The sequence below is a fragment of the Carettochelys insculpta genome, chromosome 24, assembly GCF_033958435.1.
Source record: "Carettochelys insculpta isolate YL-2023 chromosome 24, ASM3395843v1, whole genome shotgun sequence".
In the NCBI taxonomy this organism is placed as follows: Eukaryota; Metazoa; Chordata; order Testudines; family Carettochelyidae; genus Carettochelys; species Carettochelys insculpta.
In genome coordinates, this window is record NC_134160.1 from 6,540,858 (window position 1) to 6,568,764 (window position 27,907).

Consider the following 27,907-nt stretch of genomic DNA (forward strand, 5'->3'; position numbering starts at 1 on the left):
AAATGTCAAATTTCACACACAAACATGAACCCTCCATCTGCACAGGAGTACATACATACTTGTGAAGGTCAGCCCTTTCCACGTCTCCAAAAATTAAAATGTTAGTGCACTTAAATATTTTTAAAAATGTAAAGTTTGCAGAGTATAGATTTTTTTTAGAAGCCAGGACTGATTGACTGTTACCAAAAAATGAAAGATCTTGGGAGTTTGAGGAAGGTATCTCAGTCCAGTTTTGGGTGAAAATATACCCACATGATAAGAATACACAGACAGTTTCAGCGGAGTCTAAAGACTAAGTGGGATGAGAAGCTCAATTATGTTCTCCACTCCTTGAGAGGGTTCCCATAAAATAGACCTAAGCAAACATCCAAATGCGTGAAGAAGCTTGTATTGCTATTAGCTCTGCTGTATTTATTTTTTAAAGACAGAGGCTTTCACTCTGAAGGGATGTTTCTTAGGAACTCAAAAAACACACACTGAAGACATTTGCAGAGGCTGCCCACATAGTTACTGGGGAGAACTTTCACTTTTACATTTGCAAGCAGCCCCTTTCCCCAGGGAATATATTTCAGCTTTAGCAGTGAGTTGGCCCATGTAGATGCCCACTCGAAGAAGAACCACCAGTTTCCAGCCACCTGAGAAAGTCAGAAGGGATGTTTTCGCCTAATAATACACGCCCCATGTTTACGAAATAAATGAAAAGCTAATGCTTCACATTTTCTCCACAGAGAACATTCTTTTCCTATCATGATATGAATTTAAAACATGCTTGCTCCATCCTCTGAGTGCCAGCACCACACACACTCCTTGCCTCTCACAGGTAAGGCCTTTCCTTGCAGGAGAAATACTCCAGCCTCCATATAGGCCACACCCACACCTTCTTTAGAGCAACCACCCTCCCTCCTTCCCCCTAATTAGCCCATTGTCTAGTTACAGGGGCTCCCTGTAAATACTGCCAGATTGTGCCCCTAGTTCCAGCAACGAAGGGTGAGGCTGCACCCCTTGGCTTTGATTTCCATCGTATAATGATTTACAGGTTAATACCCCCTACAAAACCATTCCCCTATCACTGGCCTCACCCCATTCTCATCTCTAGCCCCATCATGGGACAGGCCTTGCCACCCTGCCCCCACCAGTCCCTCAGGATGAGCCCCAACCACCCTAACAGGGCCCCTTCCCCTCATGTTGCCACTGCCCCTTTAGCTTCCCCCACACTGACCGCCCCCACCCCCTCCATGCCAGCAACTGAGTCAGCTCACCCTATCCAGCCCCACTAGAGATTTCCTCAGCCGCCAACAGGAGCAGAACCCTGAAGTGGCTCTCGTGACAGAATGCCAACTTGACGCACCATTGGCTGAAGACAGCCGCCTGGTAGCCAATGGGGAGCTGGGCTCACTAACCTGTCTTCCCTTCCCCCTCCCAACTTCTGTGATAGGTTAATTAAGCTGACTGACTGCCATTTGGTCCAGCAGACCTCCTTCCTGACCAGATGCCTTCAGTGGGCTTCCCGCTGGCCCCACATCCATTCCACGTTGCTACTGGCAACTACCTCTCTCACAGGAGGGAAAGCGTTTCCACGTGGCCACTGTTTTGCTGCACGGCTGCCTCCAGCGGTCACTCTGCAGTATGGGTGTTCCCCACGCTCACTGCCCCAGTGGGGAGTCTGAAGGATGTCATTCCTCTTGTCAGTGGCCCTGCCTTTCCATGTTCTGTGGAATCCTGGGATTTCAGGCATTCCCACTTTCCAGGCACAACCAAACCCTGACCTGGGTTTAAGTCATGGTATGAGGAATCCACATACCAAAATTCATGGTAGTAGCTCCTACGATTTAAGAGGTGTACTTGAACGAACAGCACTGACAGACCGAAGCACTCTAAAACATAATAGAGTCTCATAGCAAAATGTGTATAGCTCAAGTACAGTTTTATCAACTACAACTGATTAACAGTAAAACCATCATGATTGCTTAATAACTTAAACTGGTGATTGCACCACAGTGTTTTAATATGTGCTTCACGAGACACACTAAAGAGCTATTTGTGACTCTAGAGCCTCTGTCTTGAGTCTCACTGAACTACTTATTCTGGGACATGCAAGTCATGGTAGACTCCCTTGTACAACAGAAATGGTGAATGCAGTCAGCATCTACTTGTGGGAAGGGCTGCAGGAAACATTAGTACCATATTACACATACATGAACATGTGCTTCATTGTATTAGAATTTCACTGCTATTCCATTGGAATCCGGCACCACCTAGTGGCAACTTTTACTATAACACAGACATGTCAAAAGGTATGTACTGTGTTAGAAGTCATTAGAGCTGACTAGCAGCAGAGATCTCAGGGTATGTCTTCATACCATTTCAACACTTGCAGCTGACCCATGACAATAGATTCAGGCTTGCTGGGCTCTTGATGTGAGGCTATTTCACTTCTGTGTAGACTTCTAGTCTCACGCTGGGGCCCAGGCTCAGCTGTTATGAGGTAGGAAGGTCTCAGAGCCTGGGCTCCAACCTGAAAGTCTACATGCCAGTGAAGCAGCACTGCAGTCTGAGCCCCAACCTGCTGGTATGACCCAACTATGGGGTTTACTTTGTTGTGCAGAGGCTTTAAACCAGCAGGTCTCAAACTGGTGGGATCATGACTTCTAAGGGGATTTAGACATTAGCCTCCACCCCCAAATCCTGGTTTGCTGCTCATATTTATAATCATGTTAAAAATAACAAAAGCATTTTTAGTTGATAAAGGGAGGGAGTCGCACTCATAGGTTGTGTGAAAGGAGTCACTAATACAAAAGTTCAAGAACCACTGCTTTAAAATCAAGCGAAACATGCATCAGAATGAGCAAATTAAAATCTGTATCAAAGCAGTACAAAGGAGAGGAGGAGTAGTTTCTATAAAAAGAAGGCAAAAGTGTACAGAGCTGTTATAATCTAGTCTTCTTTTCCTGCTGCTAAGATATTTTTGGCAAATAAAAATATTAATTCCTTCTACTGATTTTCCCACCCACATTCAAAAGAAATTCAGGACCAATGCTGCCCTTCAAAAAATGTAAAATATCAGTGCTACTGAAAGATTCCCTACAAGACCCTTTTTTCTCACCGCAAGACGCTTAGCACTCCTTTCTAGATGTGCAGTTCCCACGCTGGTTCACCATCCTCAGAGCAACATCATAGCTGGCTATTCCCTGTGATTCTTCCTCCCAGCTGATGGAGCATCTTACTGGCCCCCCAAGAATTACAATACAGTTTTAGCCAATTGTTTTGTTATTTTCAGGTGGGATTATAGAGTTTGTGTGGGACTTCTGCCACCAATGACAGTATTCACGCCTTTCAACGGGTCTTCTTGTTTTATATATCAATGATGACAAACACTTCTGGAGTCTCTTCTTCATAGATCTGCATTGCTGAATAAGTGATTGCCTTGACCTCAGTACCCTGGAGAGAATAGGGACAGGAAAACAGAGTTTGTAACCCATGATCCCAGGCAGTGGCTGTGCATGAATTACAGCAATACAGGAATAGTCACTGGCTTGTGGGGAATGCTACTCAGTTCACAGCAGTTTTCAAACTGGTCTGTGTTCCCTTGGAGGTTTTGTGAGCTCTTGTCAGGGGAACACAAGAAAAATCCTGTAAATAACAGGCAGAAAACACGTTCTATTTAGTGAAGAGGTTGTCAAACGGGATGCGGGGAGGGAGCGAAGACCCAAAGCAGCTCAGAGGGAGTGCCCCATCCAGCCTGACTGACTCCATGAAAACTTCTAGAATAGGGGTGATCGCAGCTCCCATTGGCCACAGATAACTGTTCTCGCCCAGTAAGAGCTGTGGGAAGTGATGTCCCAATCTGTACTGCTTCCTGCAGCTCTCGTTGTCCAGGAACAGTGACACGTGGCCAATGGGAGCTTCAATTGCCCATGCAGAATCACAGAATCATAGGGTTGGAAGGGACATCAGGAGGTCATCTAGTCCAGCTCCCTGCTTCAAGCAGGATCACCCCCCCCACTACGTCATCACAGCCAGGACCTTGTCCAGCCAGGACTTAAAAACCTCGAGGGATGGAGAATCCACCACCTCTCTAGGCAACGCATTCCAATGCTTCACCACCCTCCTGGTCAAGTAGTTTTTCCTAATATCTAATCTATACCTCTCCCACTTCAACTTCAGACCATTACTCCTTGTTCTGTCATCTGACACCACTGAGAACAATTTCTCACCCTCCTTTTTAGAGCTCCTCTTAATAGCAGCCTTCAACTTCCTGAAATCACCCCTAAGTCTTCTCTTCTGTAAACTAAACAAGCCCAAATCCCTCAGCCTATCCTCATAGGTCTTGTACTCCAGCCCCTTAATCATTTTTGTTGCCTTCTGCTAAACCTGCTCCAGCAAATCCACATCCTTTTTATACTGGGGGTCCCAAAACTGGACACAATATTCAAGATGTGGCCTCTCCAGTGCCGAACAGAGGGGAATAACTACTTCTCTAGATCTGCTCAAAATGCTCCTCCTAATATACCCTAGTATGCCGTTAGCCTTCTTGGCTACAAGGGCACACTGTTTACTCATATCCAACCTTTCATCCACCATAACCCCTAGGTCCCTTTCCATCATACTGCTGCTGAGCCACTCAGTCCCTAGCCTGTAACGACGCTTGGGATTCTTCCGCCCCAGGTGCAGGACTCTACACTTCTCCTTGTTGAACCGCCTCAGATTTCTTTTGGCCCAGTCCTCCAATTTATCCAGGTCACCCTGGATAACAAAAGGCACAGTGGTGGCCTGCTAGGGATAACCTTGGGGAACCAGATTCAGCCTGTAGGCTGGTATTTGCCCATCCCTGCTCTAGAAGATGCTGCTGAATGGACAACAGAAATTTGGAGGGATGCATGATCCCATGCACCCTCTCCTCCCTATGTTAGATGGGGGCATGTAGTACATTACGTTATTTCAAAGGGCTCCAGAGTTTTAAAAAAGTTTGAAAACCACAGATTATTTAATAAAAAAGAGAGAGAGTACTGCACTTGTTATGAGTACTGCTGTACTGCACTTGTTATGAGTGCAAAGGTTGGCACATCACCGTGTAGTAATTGTTCTAGGTCAGAAAGTGATGGGCAAGTAGCAGCAAAAAAATTCCTCCTCCAAAGTTACCTCCTGCACGGCTCCAACTCTAATTTCTTAGCCACAACAGAACACAATACTTTTTTCGTAAGGGTGGTGCAGAAGGAATATATTAGTTTATTACTGTATCTCTAGAGAGTTTACAGCAATGCACAGATACCCTTAGGATTTACGGGGCTCTACTCACTACTACACCAGGCTCCTTGTATCTGATGGCAGACAGGGAAGGGTTGGGGGAAGGACAAATTTTTAGCAATGTGGTTTTATAATTTTCAGCAACATATCAATGAATAATTTTAAAAGAAATTGTAAATTGAGGTCCTGTAGAAAATTCAGAAACTGGCAGAAGTTGTAAATGTCTGTTGAATGGCTTTGTTACCACTTGGATGGCTCTTCCACAGGGTCCTGGCAGGATTTTTCACTTTTAAGTTTCCTAGATCTTCTCAGAAGCAAGCAGAGCCAAAGAACAGGGTGAAGAGGAGGTGTGCGTACAGGTATTAAGAAGCAGTGGTGCCCCATATTTATGGCTAAGACCAGCTCTAGAGCAAACTAATTACTGTACTGCCAGCGTAAACACTCTGGACTTTGGATTGGTTTATGGTTTAGACTCTCCACAAGACAAGTGACTTTGTCAGCCTTTAAGGTGCTACAGGACCGCTTGTTTTGCTTTGTTTTTGTAATCGCCCAGATGCTCATTTTCAGATTACTAATTTCTGCCTTCACAAATGGCAGACTGAGAACAAAGAGTTTGATATCTAAGGCAAATGGCATCTAATTACACAGAAAAGTTTGTAACTGGTTCTCTCAATAACTTAGGAGAAAAAGCCTTTGTCATATCCATGAGATTAAAACACAGATCAACTGTTACATACCTGAGGATGTTTGGGTAAAGAGAACTCTTCCCCCCACCTTAGGGAACAAACAAAAAATATTACAAATGAGTATGAAGAGATTGTTGAAACTTTGGTTTAATTCAGCAACTATCATTGCTGGATTCACTAGTGCAAGTGAGACATTTAGAGGAATTCTGCTTTATAGTAAAACTCACTACACTCTAGCGTATCAGAGTAATTCTCCTCAATAATTCCCTCTCAGGCTACGTCTACATGGAAAAGTTATTTCAAAAGAACGGCTACTATTTCGAATTTCGTAAACCTCAATGCAGGAGGACTAGCACCTATTTCGAAATAAGCCATAGTGCGTCCAATGGCACTATTTCAAAATAGGCACTACATGTCCGGACGTGCTATTTCGAAATGCAGTCTTGTGTTATTCTTCTGTATTTTTGTATTATTTTGAAATAAGCTATTTCAGAATAGCCATTCCAGAACTGATTATTTCAACATTATGCTACTGTGTAGACATAGCCTCAGAGAGCTGAGCCATCCCAACAGCGATATTAGTTATTTGTAGCATGATTGTTTAAATAGATAAAAGCCTCCTGTTTCAGACTCTAGACTCCTTGATAATTTTACAAGATCGTAACAAAAATATAATGTACTATACCATATTTAGTTGTTAAAACATGCAACTCCCATTGTAACTTGGAGGACTGGGCCAAAAGAAATCTGAGGCAGTTCAACAAGGAGAAGTGTAGAGTCCTGCACCTGGGGCGGAAGAATCCCAAGTGTTGTTACAGGCTAGGGACCGACTGGCTCAGCAGCAGTGTGATGGAAAGGGACCTAGGGGTTATGGTGGATGAAAGGCTGGATATGAATAAACAGTGTGCCCTTGTAGCCAAGAAGGCTAATGGCATACTAGGGTGCATTAGGAGGAGTATTTTGAGCAGATCTAGAGAAGTAGTTATTCCCCTCTATTCCGCACTGGTGAGGCCACATCTTGAATATTGTGCCCAGTTTTGGGACCCCCAGTATAAAAAGGATGTGGATTTGCTAGAGCAGGTTCAGCGGAGGGCAACAAAAATAATTAGGGGGCTGGAGCACAAGACCTTTGAGGATAGGCTGAGGGATTTGGGCTTGTTTAGTTTACAGAAGAGAAGACTGAGGGGTGATTTAATAGCAGCCTTCAACTTACTGAAGAGAGGCTCTAAAAGAGGAGGGTGAGAAACTGTTCTCAGTGGTGTCAGATGACAAAACAAGGAGTAATGGTCTGAAGTTGAAGAGGGAGAGGTGTAGGTTAGATATTAGGAAAAATTACTTGACCAGGAGGGTGGTGAAGCATTGGAATACGTTGCCTAGAGAGGTGGTGGATTCTCCATCCCTCCAGGTTTTTAAGTCCCGGCTGGACAAGGTCCTGGCTGAAATGACTTAGTGAGGGGTGATCCTGCTTGAAGCCCTATGATTCTGTAATCCTCATGACACACAGCACAGCAGATATTTCCACTTGATACAAAGGACAATAGAGTTAAAAGAACTTGCCCAAAGCGCCCATACTTTTCCTAGTCTTTCTTCACTGATTTTCAAAATTAGCTTTTAATGGAGATGGTGCTGATTACTCACCCAATTGACCTTATTTTGTAATTCGTTCGGTCAATGTAAAGCACTTTCACCTCCTGCAAGGAAAGAATGAACCAGGGAAAACAAAACTGTCATTAAATTTATATCACCAAATAAAGACTCCCTATGAACACACCCCCATACAAAGCCAAAATTCACAGTCTGGCCAAAGAGCTTGGAGGCCCAAGACGGCACACTGACCATGGGTTCTAGCCTGCTGGAACACAGGGCCCTGAAGGTGTGGGGCCCCAAAGCAACTGCTTTGCCCTAAGGCCAGGCCTGAATATTCACATCAGAACTCTAAGCCAGCATCTGAGCAGCTTCGGAGAGACACGCTGATGTTCAGAATTCAGGTGTGTGTAGAACAATTATTACAGTATAGTGGCATTTGATCACCAATGTTTACAAACAGTAAACCTAAGGGTATATTCCTTGCCTCTCCCTATCCTTTGTATCTACAATTCCCCATGGGCTGGCACGTGTAAGGCGGTTTGTTGGGTCCACTTTTATTGCCCTAGATACCGCAGTACTTAGGGCAGGTGATGGTAGGGAATATTTCCATCTTGGAAGATGGAAGAAACTTACCCTAGGTACAAAGAACTGGTCAGCACTGAATTTATACAGCCACTCATTCAAGAAGTTATAGAGAAGAGAGAACATGTCATGTCCTGCAGCATAGAAGCAGAGAGAGAAAGTGTTTCAGTTAGAAGCCCTGACAAGAACTTTCCAAATATTCTTCAGTACATTTTGAAGGGGCAGTTTTCTGAGCACATCATTATAATACTATGAGACGTGCATGAACCTGTGAGTGCGATACCTGAACGTAATGCTGGAATTAATAAATCTGTACTAGTACTGCATCTAAGGAGCCGTCTGAGATTCTGACCTTTTTATTTCAAAGCGCATCTTTTCGAGATGTTCACATAAACAGGCCTATTAACGCCTTACCTTCTGCCTCCACTTCAATAGTGTCCACGGGTTCGACAGTCTCTGTGTCCGTCATATAGCCAAACATGGCCATAACACACTGCTCAAATGTTTCCTCCAAAGTATCTCCCCAGGCATGCAACCTACAGACACATCATCATTACTCCATCATTCAACACTAATTGAGGCTATGTCTTTATGATTGGAAAGATCGACGCAACTGTGGTTGATCTTCTGGAATTTGATTTAGCGCATCTGGTAAGGATGTACTAAATCAAACTCACAAAGCGTCCCCATCAGCACTGCTACTCCTGCTCCTCAAGCGAAGTAGATGGGAATGTTTGCTCCTGTCAACCTCCTGCAGTCAAGCTGGCACAGAAGCTCAAATTAAGGGATGTTGGCTCCAGCTACGTAATTAATGTAGCTGAAGTTGCGCATCTTAATTTGACCTTTCACTTTTGTGGAGACCTGGCAAAAGGAAGTGGGGGGAGATTGAGGTGCTAGTGTAATAGGGAAAGGAGGTGAATGCAGAGAAGTGCAAACCTGCCATTACCTATAAATGGGGACATTTGGGAAAAAAAGATTAGGGAAGAACTGCTGGAATACTGCAAGAGAAAAGGGGACTCTTCTTGGAGGGACAGAGTGGGAAAGTAGTAAATCTACTATAAATTTTACAGTTTGTCTGGATTAAGGCTGTTCCCCATTCTGACACTCTGAATGCAGAAGGTGGGGACCCCCCAAGAGACCTCAAATACCTTGTCTCTACAGGTTTCTGCTTAAAAGCTTCCCAAGGTCACATCTTGCCTGACTTTGGGTGGCAGCCGCCACCACACAAGTGAGAAAACCCCTCTTTAGAACTGTAGACCTCCCTCAGTGAGGATGACTACATATGTCAAATGAAGAAAAGCAATTCCAGCTATCGCAATTGCGTAGCTGGAATTGACTTATCTGATTGACTTTAAGTCTAGTGCAGACCTGACCTAAATCCTGTAGTGGATACAAGCCATTTCTACCCAGAGGGTTCTGTTCCCCTCCCAGCATGCCTAGTGCCAATGCTCTTGCATGCTTAGGTGAGGCATTCCACAAGCTCCAGGGGGATATATTTGACTCCATTCTCCTCACATCAGTTTACACGGATGCAACCCCGCCAATTTACATCAAATGTGACAGAAGAAATAATGTTAGTGAGGTTACACACTGAAATTGCAACTGAAAATACTCACTGCACATCAGCTGTGTGATCCAGATCTGAGGGAACAGAAGAAAAATAGCTATCATGAGATTATCATGATGGTTTAAAAATAAGTTATAATATGGAAGAAAAAGGGTCTGCTAATAACAAGATGTTGAATGTGCGTGTGTGCATGTTTGCTTCTTTCAGTTAAAGTGGTTCCAACTTATTCATATAAACTAAAGTCAGTCAGTCTCTTTTATTATACTTGTGCACCAATGTGTAGGTTTTTGTTAAATCTTCATCATAGTTTCATGCAAATCATGCTTTGCATAGTTAAGGCCCAGATGCACTTCTGACAGGACAACTCTTGGCAGTCTCTCAACAAAATTTGACAAACTAAAGCAGAACAACATATTGCATTTAAGCAACACATACAACCAATTCAAGTATCATCAAAAAAAGAGGGAGACCTAGAACGATCTATTCTCAATTAGATGTTAAGTGTACCCAGAGGTAATTTCTACACACTCAGTGCCCGTGGTGGCCAACCTGCGCTTCACTGGGTTCTACATGTGGACCCATTTTGTTTACTGCGGCCCACATGCAGGGTTGCCAGAGTCTACTGGTTTCCATCCATGTAGCTTTTTTCCCTACCAGTTTTACTAAACTGATACACACTTAGAGCAAGGGCACATGAAATGAGGTGCATGCTGCCTACACACCTCATTGACTGAGAGCCATGCGCTCCCTCAGCCTCCAACCCAAGCTTCCCACTGACACGAAGGACAGACAGACACTCATGCAGACCACTGACTAGCTTAGGGTGCCCTATCCTCATCTACGCCACTCTATGAATTCTCAACACTGCCAGACGTGTGCATGGAGGAAACATGAGAATTCAGGTCTCCAGGAGACTAGATTTAAAGAGGCGGCTTGGTTTAACTACATGACTAAGTTTACGGGACAAAAATAAGTCTGCTAGTGACTGAGTGAAAACAATAGTTATTACAATCAATACGGAAAAGCCTATAAAGGGTGCATCAGTGTTGCATGGTCAAACAAATAAGTGACAGAACAAAATTTCAAAGTAAAGACGAACATTATCTAGATTTCCTATTTCTAGCTAAAACAGGTTTCTACCCATTTTTATAAGATAATAGAGGTGTTTAATGCACCAACACAAGAAAGAAGTCATGATGACATGTCTGTGCTAGTTCTTCTTTTCCTTCAAGGCATATGTGTCCAGTATATTCTGTAGGTTCACTTCACATGCCTTTTATAGTTTTTAAGCTACCAACAGCCTAATATGTGGCAGTGACGTTTAAACTGCTAAGAAAATTATAAAAGGGACCAATACTATAAAATTAATACTAAAGTCTGTAATATTAATTTCTCTAAACACATGACATTTTATACAACCATAATTTAGGAATCTAGAATTTAAGTCAGCTCACACTGACAAAAAAAAAATTTGTGCAGTAGCCACATTTTTGGAAATGGATCTAAACTGAGGGTCTAAAATAAATAATATGCCCTTGATCATTCTAATCATCCTCTTGGATCACAGAATCACAGAACAGCAGAACTGGAAGGAACCTCGACAGGTCATCGAGTTCAGTCCCTGCTCTCACAGCAGAACCAAGCACTGTCTAGAGACCATCCCCAATAGCGGTCTATCTAACCATCTCTTAAAATATCTCCAGCGACGGAGATTCCACAACCACCCTAGGCAACGTATTCCAGTATTTAACCACCCTGGCAGTTAGGAAGTTTTTCCATAATGACTTATCTTCCCTGTGAACAGTTTCCCTACCAACTGTCTCTAACAATAGAGCCAAAGTTCATTTCAGCCAGATAATAAAAATCTTCTCTGATTACATTAGAAATACTGGCTCCATTTTGACTGGTGGAATACGCTGTTTGTTAGGGCTGTATGAGGTTTGGGAGCTAAACAAGTCCTAAAATATACGACAGTGGGTTTATTAAACTCTCTCTCTCCCCCCCACCCTCCCCGCCATATATATATGTTAATGAAATTACAGTCTACTCTCCTAAATGGGCACAGAGCAGACTGCCTTTGCTGTATGTAAGTGCTTAAAGTTATTAAATCAACCCATGAATGAATTCCTGGGGAGGGGAAACCTGGCCCAAAGTCTCAGAGTACCAGAGTACGGCTGATAATGCAAAAAAAACCCAGAAAACCGTGTAGTGAAGAACATAGAAAAAATACCCCACCCCCAGCTCAGATCTTGAGCACTTGTTTAGAGACAAGACACAACTTAGGAGAGTTTCTCTAGCTGCTTTTTTTTTTTTAAGTGAATAGACAGATGATGGTATAGTTATTTGCATCACAGAAATGCACAAAATAATCCAACGAATTAACAATCTACAGACAGGCCCCTGCAACCTGAAAATGAAAACATGTGAAACACTAGCATGCTCAGGAGAATCCCCTTTTGATGGGGCTGTCCCCCCAAAGCACCCCATGGATTATGTCTGAACAAGGCAAGAAATACTCACACTCGTACTTCTTATTGAGAGGAGGGTATTTGGCTTTTATAGCCTTCTGGTCCTCGGTCAGATTATAGTCCCTGTAATTGTCTGCCATGACTACACTTCGCTGTATCCTGCTCACTTCCTGCTTTACAAAAATGGCCACCCCCTTCCAGGCTTGTGCCAGGGGAGTTTCCACACGTGATGCTGGTGCTTAAAGAGAGAGTTCTCTTTTTAATCAGTCTTTGAGGAGAATCAATAGCAATTTGGGAAGAGATCTTTTATTGTAACTCAGTGTTCATAGCACCACAATTGTGTAGGAGGTTATGGAACTGAGATGTTTAAATGTGCCTCTCTGAACTCCCATGCCATCAAATCCTCCCTTTGTAAGGGAAATTTAAGGATTGATTCTGCAAAGATTTTAGATGTGTGTTTAACTTTAGCCACTGTGAATGTGCACAGTTGGTAAAGTTATGCATGTGGATAAATCTTTGCAGGTTTGGGGCCACAAATTATTAAGTCCTTGGAGCACATATAATATCTTTATTTTCTATACAGCCCCCCCCCCCCCAAGAATGCTGTCAGTGCTACCTAAATAACTGACTGATACTAAAATCAGAGTTTTAATAGGAGGCCTGAGCTTGCCAGGGTCAAATGCTGGCAACTCCCCATAAAGTTAACAGCATCTGATGGTTTTCAGCACCTTACAGAACTATGTCCAATGCGCACGTGGGCGGGGGTAATGAAGGCAAGGGTATGGGCAGCAGGTAAACAGCTGGTTTGTGGAAGCTAGACCCCAATCCTGTCCCTACCATCCAAGGTCCCTGCCAGTTCTGTGCCCACCAGAGCCCACCCAGCCACCATTGTAGCCATTGGCCCTCATCCTACACCCCCAATCCTCCCAATGTGGCGGTTGGCTAGCCCATGCTCAAGGCTAACATGCCACAACTTTGGAATTCCAGGTTGCCTCAGCATTCCCATCCTCACAGGGTGGCACTGCAGCCCCACTCTTCCTGTTCCCCGTGCACCATACAGCTATGCAGTCACAGCCTTTCCAGACCGAGAACGCCATCTCAACAGGGCCACCCATGGGGTACCTGCCCATGCCCCCCACCTGTTCCTCTGAGGCTGTGGGTGAGCCTCCCTGTCCTGCGGTGTTCCTGCACCCCACAGCTTTGGTCCAGGTGCTGAGTTGCATGGGGCAGTGCTCAGCAACGTTGATCACCCTGTGGCGCACTTCAGCACTCCTTATAATTTCACAGCACACCCAATATATATATAACCCAACCTCCATAGAGTTGGAGGGTGGCCAGTCTGGAAATGATTTTGGAGGAAGGCTGTCCATGGCCTCCACACTGCCAGCTGCAGGATGGGTGCAATTGGTGATCCCGTCCCGCACGCAAGGTGACCCCACCCCCCCCCCACGTCAAGACTGGACTGGAAGTTGACAGGCTATGGTGTCCGTTTGCAGGCGATGACTGATTGGTTACTGGCCCTTTAAGAAGACCGAGGCAAGGGCTCGGGTCCATGCCCCTATGATGCCCTACATTGGAAAATGGCGGCTCCCAAGGGAACTTCAGCAGATAGCGCCTTGCCCCCCCCCCCACACGTGACCGGAGAGCGCGCTCGCTGCTCTCTAGGCCCGCCCCCCCGAGTTCGCCTTGGCCCTCGGATTGGCAGTGGAGCCCCCGGCCGCCGGCTGTGATTGGCGGCTGATGGCGCGAAGGGCGCGCGGCGCTGGAGCCGCACGCAGAGGGCAGGAAACAATAGAGCGGCGGCTGGCGGGGACGGAGGGAGGCGAGGAGCCGGCTGGCCGCATCACCTGCACCGACGCCATGGCGGACAAGGAGGGTAGGCGAGAGTGTGGGGCCAAGGCACAGGGCCCGGACGCGCTGGGCCCCTCCCCCGGCCTGTGGAGCGCCGTTGGGGGAGGGGCCCTGTCCCCTATAGATGGGGAGGCTGGTCTGAGCCCCCCGCCCCCTCCTCCCTGCCGTGTCTGGCACGGATGCGGCCGCCCCGAGGCTGGGTGCGGCCCCGCCCACGCCCGTCTTCTGAGGGCGGGGTGTGACAGGCTGTGGGCCCCTGTCCCTAGGGGGCACGAGCGGTCGCCTCCAACCCGCCGGGGCCGCTCGCTCCAGTGGGGCCGCCCTGCTGCGGGAGTGTCCCCTGGGTGGGTGGGGGGGAGGGCGCTAGGAGGTGCCTGTCGCCTTCGTCCGCTCCCCATAAAGGTCCGTCACGTCGGCCCCCTGGCGCGAGGCCGCGCGTGCGGAGCGCAGCGGGGCAGGCGCGCGCCTTACTCCCCCGCCCCGGCCTTGCGCGTGGCTTCCCGGCCCGCCTCGGTGTGAGGCGGTTCTCGGGGGCACGTTTGTGCAGCCGACAGCTTCCTGCCATCTGCTCCCCTAGGATTGCTCCCTGTGCTCCCCACCTCTCCCGCATCCGCGCCTGGAGCTCTCAAGAGCTCCCGTATCTGCTGTTCTAAACGGGCAGAAGAACCTTGGCTCTGTCCGGATCCCGAGCCCATCTTTGAGGCTGCATTTTTGTGAAAACAACGGGGCGTCCTGTGGCACCTTCCAGACTCACGGTTTTGGGAGCATGGGCTTTGGTGGGCAAAGGCCCGCTTGTCCAATGCATGTCTTACTTTTTTGTGGGAATTTCGGGTTACTCTAGTCCTGTGTAGTAACAGAGAGGAAGCCGTGCTAGTCTATACACTATCAAAACAAAAAGCAGTCAAGTAGCACTTTAAAGACTAGCCAAATGGTTTAGTAGGTGAGCTTTCGTGGGAAAGCTCACCTAATAAACCATTTGGCTAGTCTTTAAAGTGTTACGTGACTGCTTTTTGTTTTGATAGTCCTGTGTAGTGTTAAAGGTGGGAGTGTTTTTTTTTTAAAATGTTCAATAAAACAGCTTTACAGAAAAATGCCGAACTAAATTGTTGAGATATTTGCAATTTCTTTTAAAGCAGTGTTTAGAGAACGGGGAGTTGGTAGGTCTGGATTCAACACCGCTGTCACACACAGACAGGAATCTGTTGGCTGATTTAAGGCTACATAGCCCAAATGGGGCTATTTCTGATACGAACTGAGGCTGGGCGCACCTCCCTTGTATTCCAAGGCATGCTTCGTTTTTATTGCTTCCTATATTTTTTGTGACAGTAAATCTCTATGTATTGGTTCTGGATCCTTTCTCAGAAGAGAAGGGATTACGTATGCTACAGGAAATTTTAATCATACCTATAATTTTTTTGTGTACAAGTGTTGCGTATATATCAGCAATGTGAAATTGTACGAGTTGCTTAAATGCACACTCATTGTTTTGTTGGCAGTCTATAATTGTATGTGTCCATATTAATTTTTTGCATTTTAAAAAAAAAAAAAAAACTTTAGCAGCCTTTGATGATGCGGTGGAGGAGCGTGTGATCAATGAAGAATATAAAATTTGGAAAAAGAACACTCCTTTCCTATATGATCTGGTAATGACCCATGCTCTGGAGTGGCCCAGCTTAACTGCTCAGTGGCTTCCTGATGTAACAAGGTAAATCGATCTTCTGTTTTTAAATGAAGGAGAAAGTGATCGACAAACACGTTCGTTGTCATGTTTCATATTGCAGAGAAACTACAGAGGTGTTATCTTCCATGAGCTGTTGTGTTCTTTCTTTATCTTTAGTGAGTTGAGGACTGCTAAGGTACATGGAATGTTAGCCAGTACATCTCCTCTTCCTCTTTTAAGTGAATTTGTTGGGATTTTTTTAAACCTATACGTAAAATAAGCAGTAGTTTTCTGCTCTGTCCCCTCCCTTCCCAAAAGTGAAGACGTAGCCAAAGGCCTCAAAGAGCAAACTAATCACTGTCATCCTCCAAATTACTGAATTGATTTATTTTTCCATCTTTTGCTTGTGGAAAGTACTGATGAACCTCAAAAATTTTACTCCACTTGAAGCCCCTTGGGGATCTATCAGGGATACTGTAGGTGGACAGAGAAAACAAGTAGGCTTTGATGCTTTGTGGACTCTAGTATGAGCTCTGCAAGTAGTCTTGTTTGGAGTGAAGGGATTTCCTGTCTGGGAAGAGGGCAGGGACAATTCTAAAATGAGCGTATGATTGTGTTGTGTTTGTAAGGTAGTGGTCTCCAACCTTTTTCATGTACAAAATCACTTTTTGAATTTAAGGTGGGGTGGGCAGTAACTTTTGATAAAAGTTTGAAAGTGGTCAAGAGCCTCGCTTTTCCATTATACTGATGGTGGAGCTGGAGGATCTGGGGTGGAGGTTGGGTGCAGAAGGGAGCTTGGGATGAGGGACTGGGGTACAGGAGGGTGGATGTGGGATCTTGTGGAGTGGGTAAATGAGGCGGTTGTGACCTGGGGCAGGAGTCTGAGATGCAGGAGTGGTGATGGATTTGGGTTGTGACCTGGAGCAGGGGACTAGGGTGTAGGGGCTGGGAAGTGGGCGTGGGTTCAGGAGGAGGGGCAGAGGGTTAGGGTTATGCGGGGTGTGGGGAAAGAGAGTTGGAGAAAGGGTCTATGGTGCCAACTCCTGGCTAGCAGCCCTGCAGGGCCCTGAGACCGGATGTCTGCCTGCTGCAGCCCCAAACCTCTCAGAACAGCTGCCTGTTTCCTGTACCTCTCTCCTCCAGATGCCAGAAGTATGAAGCTATGTACGCTGTTCCCACTCCCTAGCAAAATCTCAGAGCTCCTATTGACTGGAAACTGTAAATTGGTCAATGGGAGCTGAGGTACTCTGCAGGAGCAGCACAGACACGTCCCTCCCAGCATCCTGAGCAGAGAGCTACTGGGAGCTGGCTGCACTGTGCCTCTGCTGCAGGCCTCATCTTGCCAACCCCTGATTTAAGGGCAAATCAGGATCTGCCTAGCCCCTTCTCTGAAGCCCTGCTATGCTCATTTCATTTCTCTCTCCTTGCATTGCTGGCTTCCCCAATCCTCACTCACTATCGTGGGGCTGGACCAGGTGTTTGGGGTTTGAGAGTAGGGTTTGGGTTCTGGGTGGGGGACCGTGGGGTTTGCAGTGTGGGGGAGAGCTCTAGGCTGAGGCCCAGGAGGGGTTCTGAGCTAGGGCACAGGGTTTTGCGTGCAGAAGGGGGTTGGGGTGCTGGCTTTTGCTTAGGGCTGGAGTTTGGGGTACAAGAGTGTGTATGAAATGCTGGCTCTTGCCTAGTGGTACTTAACCACAGACAGCTCCTGGTTTGTGGCACAGCAAGGTCAAAGCAGACTTCTTGCCTGCCCAACTCCACTTCTGGAAGAGGCCAATATGTGCCCCTGAGGTGGGGGCATGTGGCTCTGCCTGCTGCCCCTCTGCCTGCCCTCCCACCTTAGCTCCCATTGGCTACAGTTCCCTGTTTCTGGTCTGTGGGAGCTATGGGCATGGTACTTGCAGGCATGAGCAGCTCTTGCTGCCCTCTTGCCCCACCCTGTGGATCCGTGATGGCTGCTTCTGGGAGTGGTGTGGGGCTGAAGCAGACAAGGATCCCGGAGCCTGTCTTAATGGCAGCTCTACTGTACTGTTGGACTTTGCAATCAACTGGTTGGTGACCTCTGTAGAGGGTTAATTTCCAGGCAGTGGTTTATTTTGATGAGCTGGGTACAGCTGTGTATTTCACCTGGAATCTGTTTTGTTGTAGACCTGAAGGCAAAGATTTCAGTATTCACCGACTAGTCCTGGGGACCCACACTTCAGATGAACAAAACCATCTTGTGATAGCCAGTGTTCAGCTGCCCAATGATGATGCACAGTTTGATGCCTCACACTATGATAGTGAGAAAGGCGGTAAGAGACAAAGAAGATGTACTAAGTGTAGTTCTAATTTTCATCACTGTATCTTGTTTTTTTTCTTAGCTTTGGATTCATGAAGTACAGATATAAAATAACATTGAAAATGCTATTAAATCACCAGGGGTGGGGTGGAGGATGGAACATTTTTTTTTCTTGTGGATTTCTACGCTGTATCTCTGTAACCTACATACTACACTGGATGAAAGTTTTCACTTGGTAAAATGTAACACTCTCCCCTTCCCCCCCACTTGAAACAGTGATGAAAAGAAGGCAGGGAGGGGGAAGGAGAGTTTATTGCTAGATGGTTGGGGTACAGCTCTGTATCCATTATGAGACAATTGAATTCTACAAGTTTTTTTTTTTTTTCGTTTCCATTGTACAAAGTATTCCTTTATAGTGGCTGTTTGTACTTTGTCCTGTTAAATAGCTAAATACTTTGGGTTTGGATCCCATGTTTTTTGCAGTCTTGTTTTGCTGCCAGTATTCTTATTTGTTTGTAAGAAATGGCTGGTTTAGTCAGTTGTTCTACATGACATGGATCATTTCCAATCCAGTTGTTTGCTGTGCACTTTCTTTGTAGATTGTGCAATTGTCATTTTTGACCTCTAGACTTCAGTTCTGTTCATGAAGTACTTTATTAAACAGAATCCTGTTCATTTAGTATTTTTCCAGAATATCAAATCTCGGTCATGCTGTTGCTCTTCCTCTAGGTATCCTAATCCTTGTTTCTCATGATGAGTATTGAATCACAATATTTGAGTACACTCAACTTTGAGATGGGAAGTTTGCAGAGAATCTGTTTACCGCATAAGCTTTTAATCATGGTCCTAAAATTTTTTTTTAGTTTTGACTTGATGACTTTCACATTAGTACCTGTTTTTAAGGTTTGTGCAGGTTGAACCTCTCTCGTCTGGCACCCTCAGCACCTGACTGATGTCGGATGATGGGAGGTCAATATTTGCTAGCACATTACCAAAACATCCACTGCTTCTGGGTTTCTTCGAAGTCATTTAGGGATAAATTACAGCTAAATAAGAACACAGAACACTGAGAGGTAGGACTGGCGTCTGTAAACAAACTTTATGGGACCACAGGATACTTGGTTGTGTAGCTAACTAAAATTATGCCAGATTACGGAGTTTGCTGGATGAGAGTTCCAGATGAGAGAGGTTCAACCTGTACTGTCACATATTTTCATGTAATTTCGTATTCACATGGTAAACAGCGCTTCAGAAAGGCTATTGAGGAATTTTTACTTGCCATACCCTGTTTTTCCACATGAGGCAGTGTGGTCTATTGAGCTGAGCACCAGACTAAAAGCCAAAAGCAATTGAACTAATCCTGAGTGCCACTAGTGAATGCCTTGCCTAAACACCCATAACAAGGCCTCACATTGTAGCCTTGTGCAGGTTGCCTAGTGCAACATTTCTATCTCAGTTCCATTCTGTAAAATGTAAATCTTTCTATGGTTTGTCTAATCTTTTTATTTTAAGCATATTTTTATTGTAAATAAGAGGAGTATAAACAAGAATTTAATGTATTACAAGAACATTAACAAGGAATGTGAACTTTTTAGTTATTTATTAATGTCTCAGCACTGTGAAGTACATCATCACAAAAGAAAACCTTGCCATTTTACTGTGAATTCACTTGATATTTAGTGAATTGACAGTTTTCCACCTGAAAACATAACCTTTCTGAGCATCTCATGTCTCGCGTTCATGGGCCAGATTCCAATGTGGTTTCATTATTCAGAAAAGGAAGAGAAACTACTATGAATCTATTCATAGAAGTATGTAGATTGAGTCCACAAGTATGGAAGAGTGGTCAGGAACTCTTGCATGGGGATTCTGTCACTTGGACACTTTTTTCTCATTTCTGGTCCCTTGCTGCCAGATCAATTGTGGGAAGGTCTTATTCTCTTTCCTAGACTTGAGGTTGCCTTTCAGATTTTTCCTGTGAGGTCCTGTTTCTTCTCCAGGGAACCTTGCGGGGGTAGGCTGAATTGGTCTGGATGCAGAGGCAGGAGGAACAGTTGATCGAAATGATGCTGTAGTGCCAGACTTTAAAGGGACAGTGTGTTATTTTGTCATACAAAACTTGGTACCATCTGATAGGGCAAGATTCATACTGCGTCATTGTTGCAAAGACTCCATTCAGGGACGTCTTGGTCTTTGACTACACCAATCACCCCTCTAAACTAGGTGCCTATAGCTCTCTCTCTTGCCACTGTCCAAAGTTGAGTACAGACTTGAGTGATTAGCTCTTCCGATTTGGAGGGGAAGGGAATAGGAGAAGGAAGGATGAAACGGCCTACTAGAACACGTTTATATACTTCTAAGGGAGCTTCCAACATACAACACCTATTTGTAGAACAGATAGTACTCTTTTAAAACTGCTAGTTTTGCACCTTCACCAGCAATAAATTGTGAGTTTCATGGCTTCAATAGTTAGCAGAAGCTTCTAGTAATAAACTGTCCAAGGGGTAGCTTGGGAGCCATGATATGTTGTGTAATAAAAAATTTAAAATGAAGTAATCTTGAAAATGAGGTTTTTTGACTTATTTTCTGAGAATATTGCTTCAGAACAATGTATATTCCTGTAATCCAGATGGATAATCCTCTGGGCTTGTTGAGTTCTCTCATTCTGATTTGAATGACCTGCTCTGTTCACCATTAACAGCCATCTGCTTCTTATTCCCAGAGTTTGGAGGCTTTGGCTCTGTTAGTGGGAAAATCGAAATTGAAATCAAGATCAACCATGAAGGAGAAGTGAACAGGGCACGCTACATGCCCCAAAATCCATGCATCATTGCCACAAAGACTCCATCCAGTGATGTCTTGGTCTTTGACTACACCAAACACCCCTCAAAACCAGGTGACTATAGTGCTGTCTCTTGCTACGGTCCAAAGTTGAGCACAAACTTGGGTGGTTAGATGAGATTTTGGGGGCGAGGGAGGGAACAGGAGAAGGGTGAAACAGCATAATAGAAGGATTTCGTGGGATGCAACTTGTTTAATGTTTAGTATTAAAATGAACCTTTTGTTATTTAGAAGAACTTATCCAAGGATCTAGTTGATACGCATCATTACTGGATTACTGGTTGCCTCACTATATACGCTATCATATCTTGTTTAGAATCTAATTTTTAAATATTTATGTGCTGTCTGGGTGAGGCATAACTAGCAGCTCCTTAGTGAGGAGGTGTTGGAAGTTCACTTGTTGTGATGAGGTAGGATACTTCACAGGCCAGTTGGAAGCTGTTTTGTTTGCTAGGTGGCTGATCTGGTGACCTGACTAACAAGGATGTTAAATCACCAGTAAACAGCCTAGGCAAGTAGAGGGGGGAAGTAAGCTTGAGGGATAACTCAGTGTTTTGAGCATTGGCCTGCTAAACCCAGGGTTGTGAGCTCAATCCTTGAGGGGGTCATTTAGGGACCTAGGATGAACAGATTTAAAAAGTTGTCAGGGATGGTGCCTTGGTCGTGCTGAGAAGGCAGAGAGTTGGACTCAGTTACCTCTGAAGCTCCCTTCCAGCTCTGTGAGATGGTCTGTTTTGGAGAAGCAGAGGAAGATCATTGCTAATTTACAAAATGAGAGTTTGGGGAACTTCACTGAAAACGGACCTAACTAATGCACTAAGAATTATCAGAATAAGCAAAGAGAAGTCCTGTGGCATCTTATAAACTAACAGGTATGTGGGAGCATAAGCTTTCGTGGGCAAAGACCCTCATTGTCAGATGCATCTGACTAAAATGGCTACCCCCTCAGATACTCATTATCAGAATAGTAATTGATGGTTACAGTGCACCATCCAACCAGACAGATTACTTAGGTTATAGATTATAGACAGGGAGCAAGGACTGTTTTTATATTGTAGCCCCGTGCATAATGGAACTTTGATCCAGAATGGAGCTTCTCAGAATTGCTGTAATAAAGCTTTGAAGTATAATGCCTCCTTTTAGCAGATTTTAAAAAAAAGTTCTGACATTTTGCTTTAGCCTTGTAAATTGTCTTGTTGCATTTTACTGCTTAAAAACAAAATGGTTCTATTCAAGGGACTAAAGAGAGAAAAAATGTGAAAGCAAAGGTGGGGAAGGTGCTGCGGCCATTCTTGTCATTGTGCTTTGTAGTGGGCTTGCATTGGTGGTGGTGGTTGGAACTCAAGTTTTCTGACGCTACCGTTGCAGACCCTTCTGGAGAGTGTAACCCTGATCTGCGTCTTCGTGGACACCAAAAGGAAGGCTATGGATTGTCATGGAACCCAAATCTGAGTGGGCATTTGCTCAGTGCTTCTGATGATCATGTGAGTATTGTAAATATATACAGAGTGCTGGCTGTGCTTTAGCTGATTAACTGTCACTTTCCTAGGGGTGGGTGGGGGGAGGTGAGGAAAGTTCCTGTATCTTAAAGATACACTTTTTCTTTAAGACCATCTGCTTGTGGGATATTAGTGCTGTTCCGAAGGAGGGTAAAGTGGTGGATGCAAAGACCATCTTCACAGGGCATACAGCAGTAGTGGAGGATGTATCTTGGCACCTGCTCCACGAATCTCTTTTTGGATCGGTTGCTGATGATCAGAAGCTCATGATGTACGTGGGTAGTATCTTTATTTGTAAAGTTGGGGATGTTTCTCACTTTCTTGGGACATTGGCCAGGAAAAGTTTATATCCCATCATGTTCCCTTTCTTCGTAGCTGGGACACTCGGTCAAACAACACCTCCAAACCCAGCCACTCAGTGGATGCTCACACAGCTGAAGTGAACTGCCTCTCTTTCAATCCTTATAGTGAGTTTATTCTGGCTACAGGATCAGCTGATAAGGTATGGTCTGTCTTGAATGTGGACAGGTGACATCTCTCAAATTCATATTGGTAACTCTGGTAAAAGTATCTTACCTTAATTTTATTTTCCCATTTTCCTGTGTAGACTGTTGCTTTATGGGATCTGAGAAATCTAAAGCTGAAGCTGCACTCCTTCGAATCACATAAAGATGAAATATTTCAGGTAGAGTACCAGGATGAATTTTTTTTATGGGAATTACTTGACTTTTGGTTTCCTAAAGGGAAACAAAGGAGAGTCTGAGCCACTGAAACCCTGCACAGCCTCCAAATATATTCATTAAAAATGAGGCTGTTGAGTTTCTTTTCTTCCACTAAGCATATTTGCATTAAAAACTTATGGCATTTTTTATCTCGCTCTCAGTAACTAGTTTCACTGAGGACCTGCAGCGTATGTTGAGCCTTCTAGGTATAAGAATATCAAACTTAAGAGTTAATAAAGTGAATGGGAGAATGGACCAAGTTAGATTTATGGCAACTTTAATGGCCATTCCTCCTTGTCATTAGAGGAGTGAAATGTTAGCACTACAGAATTAAATTAAATTATTCATGGTGGTAGACAGAAACAAAGCAGCATGCTGAAATGACTGCAGCATGTTCACTGTATGGATTCGTCCCTCATGGAAAGCTGTACTTCCTGTAGCATAAACTGGTGACCAATAATGAGGATCCTTAGGGTCGGCTAGAGGCAACGAGCACTTTGGAAATCAGGCACCCTTTTTAGATAGATCCACATCTCCAGTACTGGAAAACATAATAGGTCAAGTTAATTATCCGAGAGTGGCAAAATGAGAGACTGATTGATTTTAAAAAAAAAAAAAAAAAAAAAAAAGCTGGGGTTTGTGAAAGATCACTATAATTGAGACCTATAACTGCATCTAAATAGAATATTAAGTAGCTGTCACATGCATAGATCTCCTAGCATTCTAAGCACTGTTGGACTTTCCTTTTGTTCTTTTGGCCCAGCTGCCTGATTAATTAGTACTGACAGGAATAGGTTATTTTTTTGCAGTTGGAGGCAGTAACTCTAGTATTTGGGCTGGTTTAAACAGAATTATGGGATTTCTTCCTTTTCCTTCTCCTGTTTTTTCAAATGTTCCACGCCTGCTTGCCTTTCATTTCACATCAGTGGCTGGCTTGTGTAATACAGAGAAATAGCCATGTTAGTCTATGTACTATCAAAACAAAAACGAAGTCCAGTAGTACTTTAAAGACTAACAATTGTAGTGCTACTGGACTGCTTTTTGTTCTGGTTTGTGTAAGTGTAACTCTCATTGTGGGTGGGAGAGCAAGCAGCCTCCTTAGAGGTTACAGTGATTTTTCTGGAAGCATCCCACATAAAAAGGAACACTGTATGTTGCATATCCCCTTATTCTTGCTTTAGCCATGCGGTTATGACTGTTCACATCCCTCTTATCCACACAGAAGCGTTATCAGTGGAAAATCTAATCTGTTGAATGGATGCCTTTACAACTTGAAACTAGAAAATCTCATTCATGAAATAAAGCAGACATCACTCCACTGTCATGTGCATGGTTTATTAAGATTAATTTCTTTTCTGGTGTGCTCTTATTTGTGTAGGTTCAGTGGTCTCCTCATAATGAAACTATTTTGGCTTCCAGTGGTACTGACCGCAGGCTAAATGTGTGGGACTTGAGGTGAGTCGTAAACTATGACCTGTTTTTGTCTTTCCTGAATCGTTTCCCTTGTGTCCTCTGAAAAAAATCTGTTTACATTTTGTTCTTTTTTTCTACTCCAGTAAAATTGGAGAAGAGCAGTCCCCTGAAGATGCAGAGGATGGCCCACCGGAGCTTTTGGTAAGTTTCTCAAACCATGACTTTGGATTTGATGTGCACTTCATCTCTGCGCCGTACACTCGAATTCTGTTTGTTTTGGTTTTTTTTGTTTTTGTCTTCCCCCCCAATATAGTTTATTCATGGTGGTCACACTGCAAAAATATCAGATTTCTCCTGGAATCCCAATGAACCCTGGGTAATTTGTTCTGTATCAGAAGACAATATTATGCAAGTCTGGCAAATGGTAAGTTTTCTCCAGGGGAGTAGGTTGTTTTTAAATTTTTGGTGCTTTGTGGGAAATGACACTCTCTCTGATCTCTTCAGAAGATTAGAACTCCCTGCCCTAAAACCAACTTGCTGTGCAGCCTTGGCCAAGCCTCCAGGGCAATATTGAAATTGATCAAGGCTTTGTTTTTACAAACAAATCATTTCTTGTCTCCATTCCAAAAATGTTTGGGTGTTTTTTGCTTTTTGAGGGAGGGGGAAGAATTTAAGCCTTTCCTTCAAGTATTTGGAATCCAAACATTATATTAGTATGTGGGAGCCAAAGGAGAAGTTGATTGACAGTTTTCATTGTCCAAAGTGAGTGAAGTGCTTTACAGATGGTAAATAGAATAAACTGGGGAGGGGAGCGGGGATTATTTTCAGTTTATTCAACATAACTCCTGTTAGAAGCATGGAAAAGGAAAAGGAAAGTAGTTGTGTTAAGTGACTTATAACTCGACAGTCCCTTTCTTTAACCTCCTGCTTATGTACCCATAAAGTAGATAGAATACTCACTTCAGAGGGTTTGATATGATCATGTTGAAGTGCTTTTGAGATATTTTAAAAGTCACTGTGCAAAAATAGTATATGAAATACAGAAGAGATCTTTTTCTATTGCCTTTAAAATACAGTGGTGGTATTTGTAATCATCTATCATTAAGGAGACAAGTCCCTAATTGTAGTATGTACAAACTACAGTTGTCCTTTTTTAAAAAGCCTTTTGTTTAAGGAGATACTGTGGAAAACATGACCATTATGAGGGTTCAGGCATATTTATAGGAATACTTCTGTAAATACTAAATGGTCTTGAGGGATTCTAAGGTGAGAACTCAGTATCTGGAGACAAGCAGCAATCCTTGGGAGTGCTTACATTGAATCCCTTGAACTCGGGTGTTGTCATATTAAGTGCTTCTCCAATTCCACATCCTCTATATCTATCTTGCAGGCTGAGAACATATATAATGATGAAGATCCTGAAGGAAGTGTGGATCCAGAGGGTCAAGGGTCCTAGATGACTGACCTTAACTGGTTTTAGTCCTCTTTCCCCCTCTTCCCTTCTAGCCCTGTTATTGATTTGACACTGGTTTTGATACATAGACTTTTTGTGTTCAGCCTTCTTTGTGTAGATACCATAACAGTGCTTTTAACTCCCAACAGTGAGCCTCTAACTTAAGGGCTTGGCCCGAATGACCTGGTACCATGCTATAGCTCCTTTTAAACTTCCTACAGCAACTTGTGTATAAAGCTGGCCTAAGATGCCTTTGTGAAGTGTAGGGGGAGCTCTGATTTGTTTTGTTTTTATCTTCTCTACTTAGAAACTACAGCTGCCAGTTTTCTGGCTAACTTTAACCAAGGTTTATGGGGTGGAGCCACCTTTTCACATACTTGGAGATGATGCAATTCAGATATTGCAAGGGGTTCTAATGTGTGAGCAGCTGGAAGTTGGAGTCTCTTGTCCTTTTTGATACAACTCAGAATATTGGGATCTTTTTAGTCCTGCGTGCCAGTATTTTCAAGTGTAGATTCTAACTTCAACCGGTTCTAGGTTTCTTAATTCTGGGTTTTCACTTTCTCTTCCCCTCCTTACTCCTTCTGGTGGGCAACACAGAATTTTGTATACTGTAGCTATTCCTGCAGATCATTGTTCACCACCCATGTAGTTTGTTCTATTGTGTGTTCTTGAGCTGTGTTTTTTTTTCCCCATATATTTTCTTTCTTTTCTGTGAAATGGTTTTTAAAACTTCGGACCACCAAGTTGTAAAGTTGTATGTTTTTACCTGACTGATGTACCACAGATGGCATGCCCAGTAATCAGAGAACACCTTTGGTAGCTGGTATATGTAAAAATATTAACTAAATGTGGATGAGCTCTTCTTTTTTTTTTTTTTTTCCCCCCTTGAAGGAGTTAGTGCTTGACCACTAGCTTCTGCACAACTCCCACTAAGCTGACCTCTTCCACCCATAGGCTGTTGTTCTCCATGACTAACTAATTATGTGTAAGTGCTTTCAGATGGAATAAATTGTTTTTTCTACATAAATGGTGTACTGCTATGATTTTTTTGTGAAGAAGCTTCTCTTCAGTAATGTATGTTTGCAAGGCTAAATGGTACCTCTTACAATGGAGATGCTTTCTGAGTAGCAGTGTGTGATGGCATTATACCTAGGGAGTGCTTCAAAAGGTGTGACCAGCAAATGCTGCCAGGAGAATGCTCGCTTGTGTATGGGAAGCAGGGCCATGGCAGCTCCTCCAGATCAACCTCAGGTGCTATTAACATTGGCGGCAATACTGTGGAATACCTTCTCTGCACCCCAAGCAGCCAAAACATGGCTCTGGTGTTAGGGAAGGAATGAAGGAAGGGCCCTTGCCCACTTTGTCTACAGTAGGGTTGCTCAACCTTTTTCTTTAAGCCTGCCCACCACATGCTCTTAAAAACTGTGGGGCTCTTGGAGCAGGGGCCTTAGGTGTCATCTGGCTTCTCCTTGGGGTGGGCAGCAGGGGCAGTGGGACGTGAGCCAGCTCTGCATGGTAGGGGTCATAGAGGGATTGCCACTTCTTCTTCCTGATTCACCCTAGCAGGCCACCTGCCCTACCTGCAAGGAAAGGAGGCCCAACCAAAAACTATAATTGAAGGATTTGAGAGGGGAGGGGGTTAGCTCAAAAAGTTTGAAAACCTCTTGGGTGCAGACAGAGGCTGGCTAGGGTCTGCATGCAGGGAGGGAGCTCACTCATGGTGCAGGGAGGGTGGTGGCTAGGGACTGCAGATGAGGTGTTTTGGGTCGGAGTAGCTCAGGGTTTGACAGGGTTGGGTAATAATTCTTGAAGTGCCCCCCCACCATTAAAAATTTGGTAAGCTGTTGAGGGTTGGACTCTTCTATGTTACAAATGGAGGGGGGGTGTGTGCAGAAGGGAGCTTAGGGTGAGGGTCTGAAGCGTGTGATCTGGGAGGGAGTTTGGGTGAAGGAGAGGGGTACAAGGTCTGGGAAGGCATATAGGAGCAGGGCTGCAAAGGGTTTGGATTACATGGGGTATGGGTACTGGAGGGGTGGCTGGGCAAGGGAAGGGT

The 27,907-nt window shown here is 44.3% G+C and overlaps 2 protein-coding genes across 4 annotated transcripts; one reads left to right on the forward strand and one right to left on the reverse strand.

Annotated features, from left to right (window-relative positions):
- Positions 1-1,245: 1,245 nt before the first annotated feature.
- On the reverse strand, positions 1,246-12,313 carry ZBTB8OS (zinc finger and BTB domain containing 8 opposite strand). The gene is made up of 7 exons (XM_074976158.1): positions 12,187-12,313; positions 9,716-9,740; positions 8,514-8,635; positions 8,151-8,233; positions 7,569-7,621; positions 5,982-6,018; positions 1,246-3,438 (listed from the first exon to the last, which is right to left on the reverse strand). Exons 1-7 carry the CDS (start codon positions 12,272-12,274, stop codon positions 3,352-3,354), a joined length of 495 nt encoding a protein of 164 aa, XP_074832259.1. The 5' UTR covers positions 12,275-12,313; the 3' UTR covers positions 1,246-3,351.
- Positions 12,314-13,823: 1,510 nt separating this feature from the next.
- On the forward strand, positions 13,824-26,881 carry RBBP4 (RB binding protein 4, chromatin remodeling factor). Of its 3 annotated transcripts, none has more exons than XM_074976130.1 (12): positions 13,824-14,010; positions 15,546-15,690; positions 17,791-17,936; positions 20,646-20,819; positions 22,133-22,248; positions 22,374-22,534; positions 22,639-22,765; positions 22,871-22,948; positions 24,364-24,440; positions 24,542-24,599; positions 24,712-24,822; positions 25,789-26,881. In XM_074976130.1, exons 1-12 carry the CDS (start codon positions 13,875-13,877, stop codon positions 25,852-25,854), a joined length of 1,395 nt encoding a protein of 464 aa, XP_074832231.1. In that variant the 5' UTR covers positions 13,824-13,874; the 3' UTR covers positions 25,855-26,881. The 3 variants fall into 3 exon arrangements, with proteins under 3 accessions (XP_074832231.1, XP_074832230.1, XP_074832232.1); XM_074976129.1 differs by having other exon boundaries at positions 13,825-14,010; positions 15,543-15,690; XM_074976131.1 differs by lacking the exon at positions 13,824-14,010 and adding an exon at positions 15,132-15,270 and having other exon boundaries at positions 15,543-15,690.
- The last annotated feature ends 1,026 nt before the right edge of the window (positions 26,882-27,907 follow it).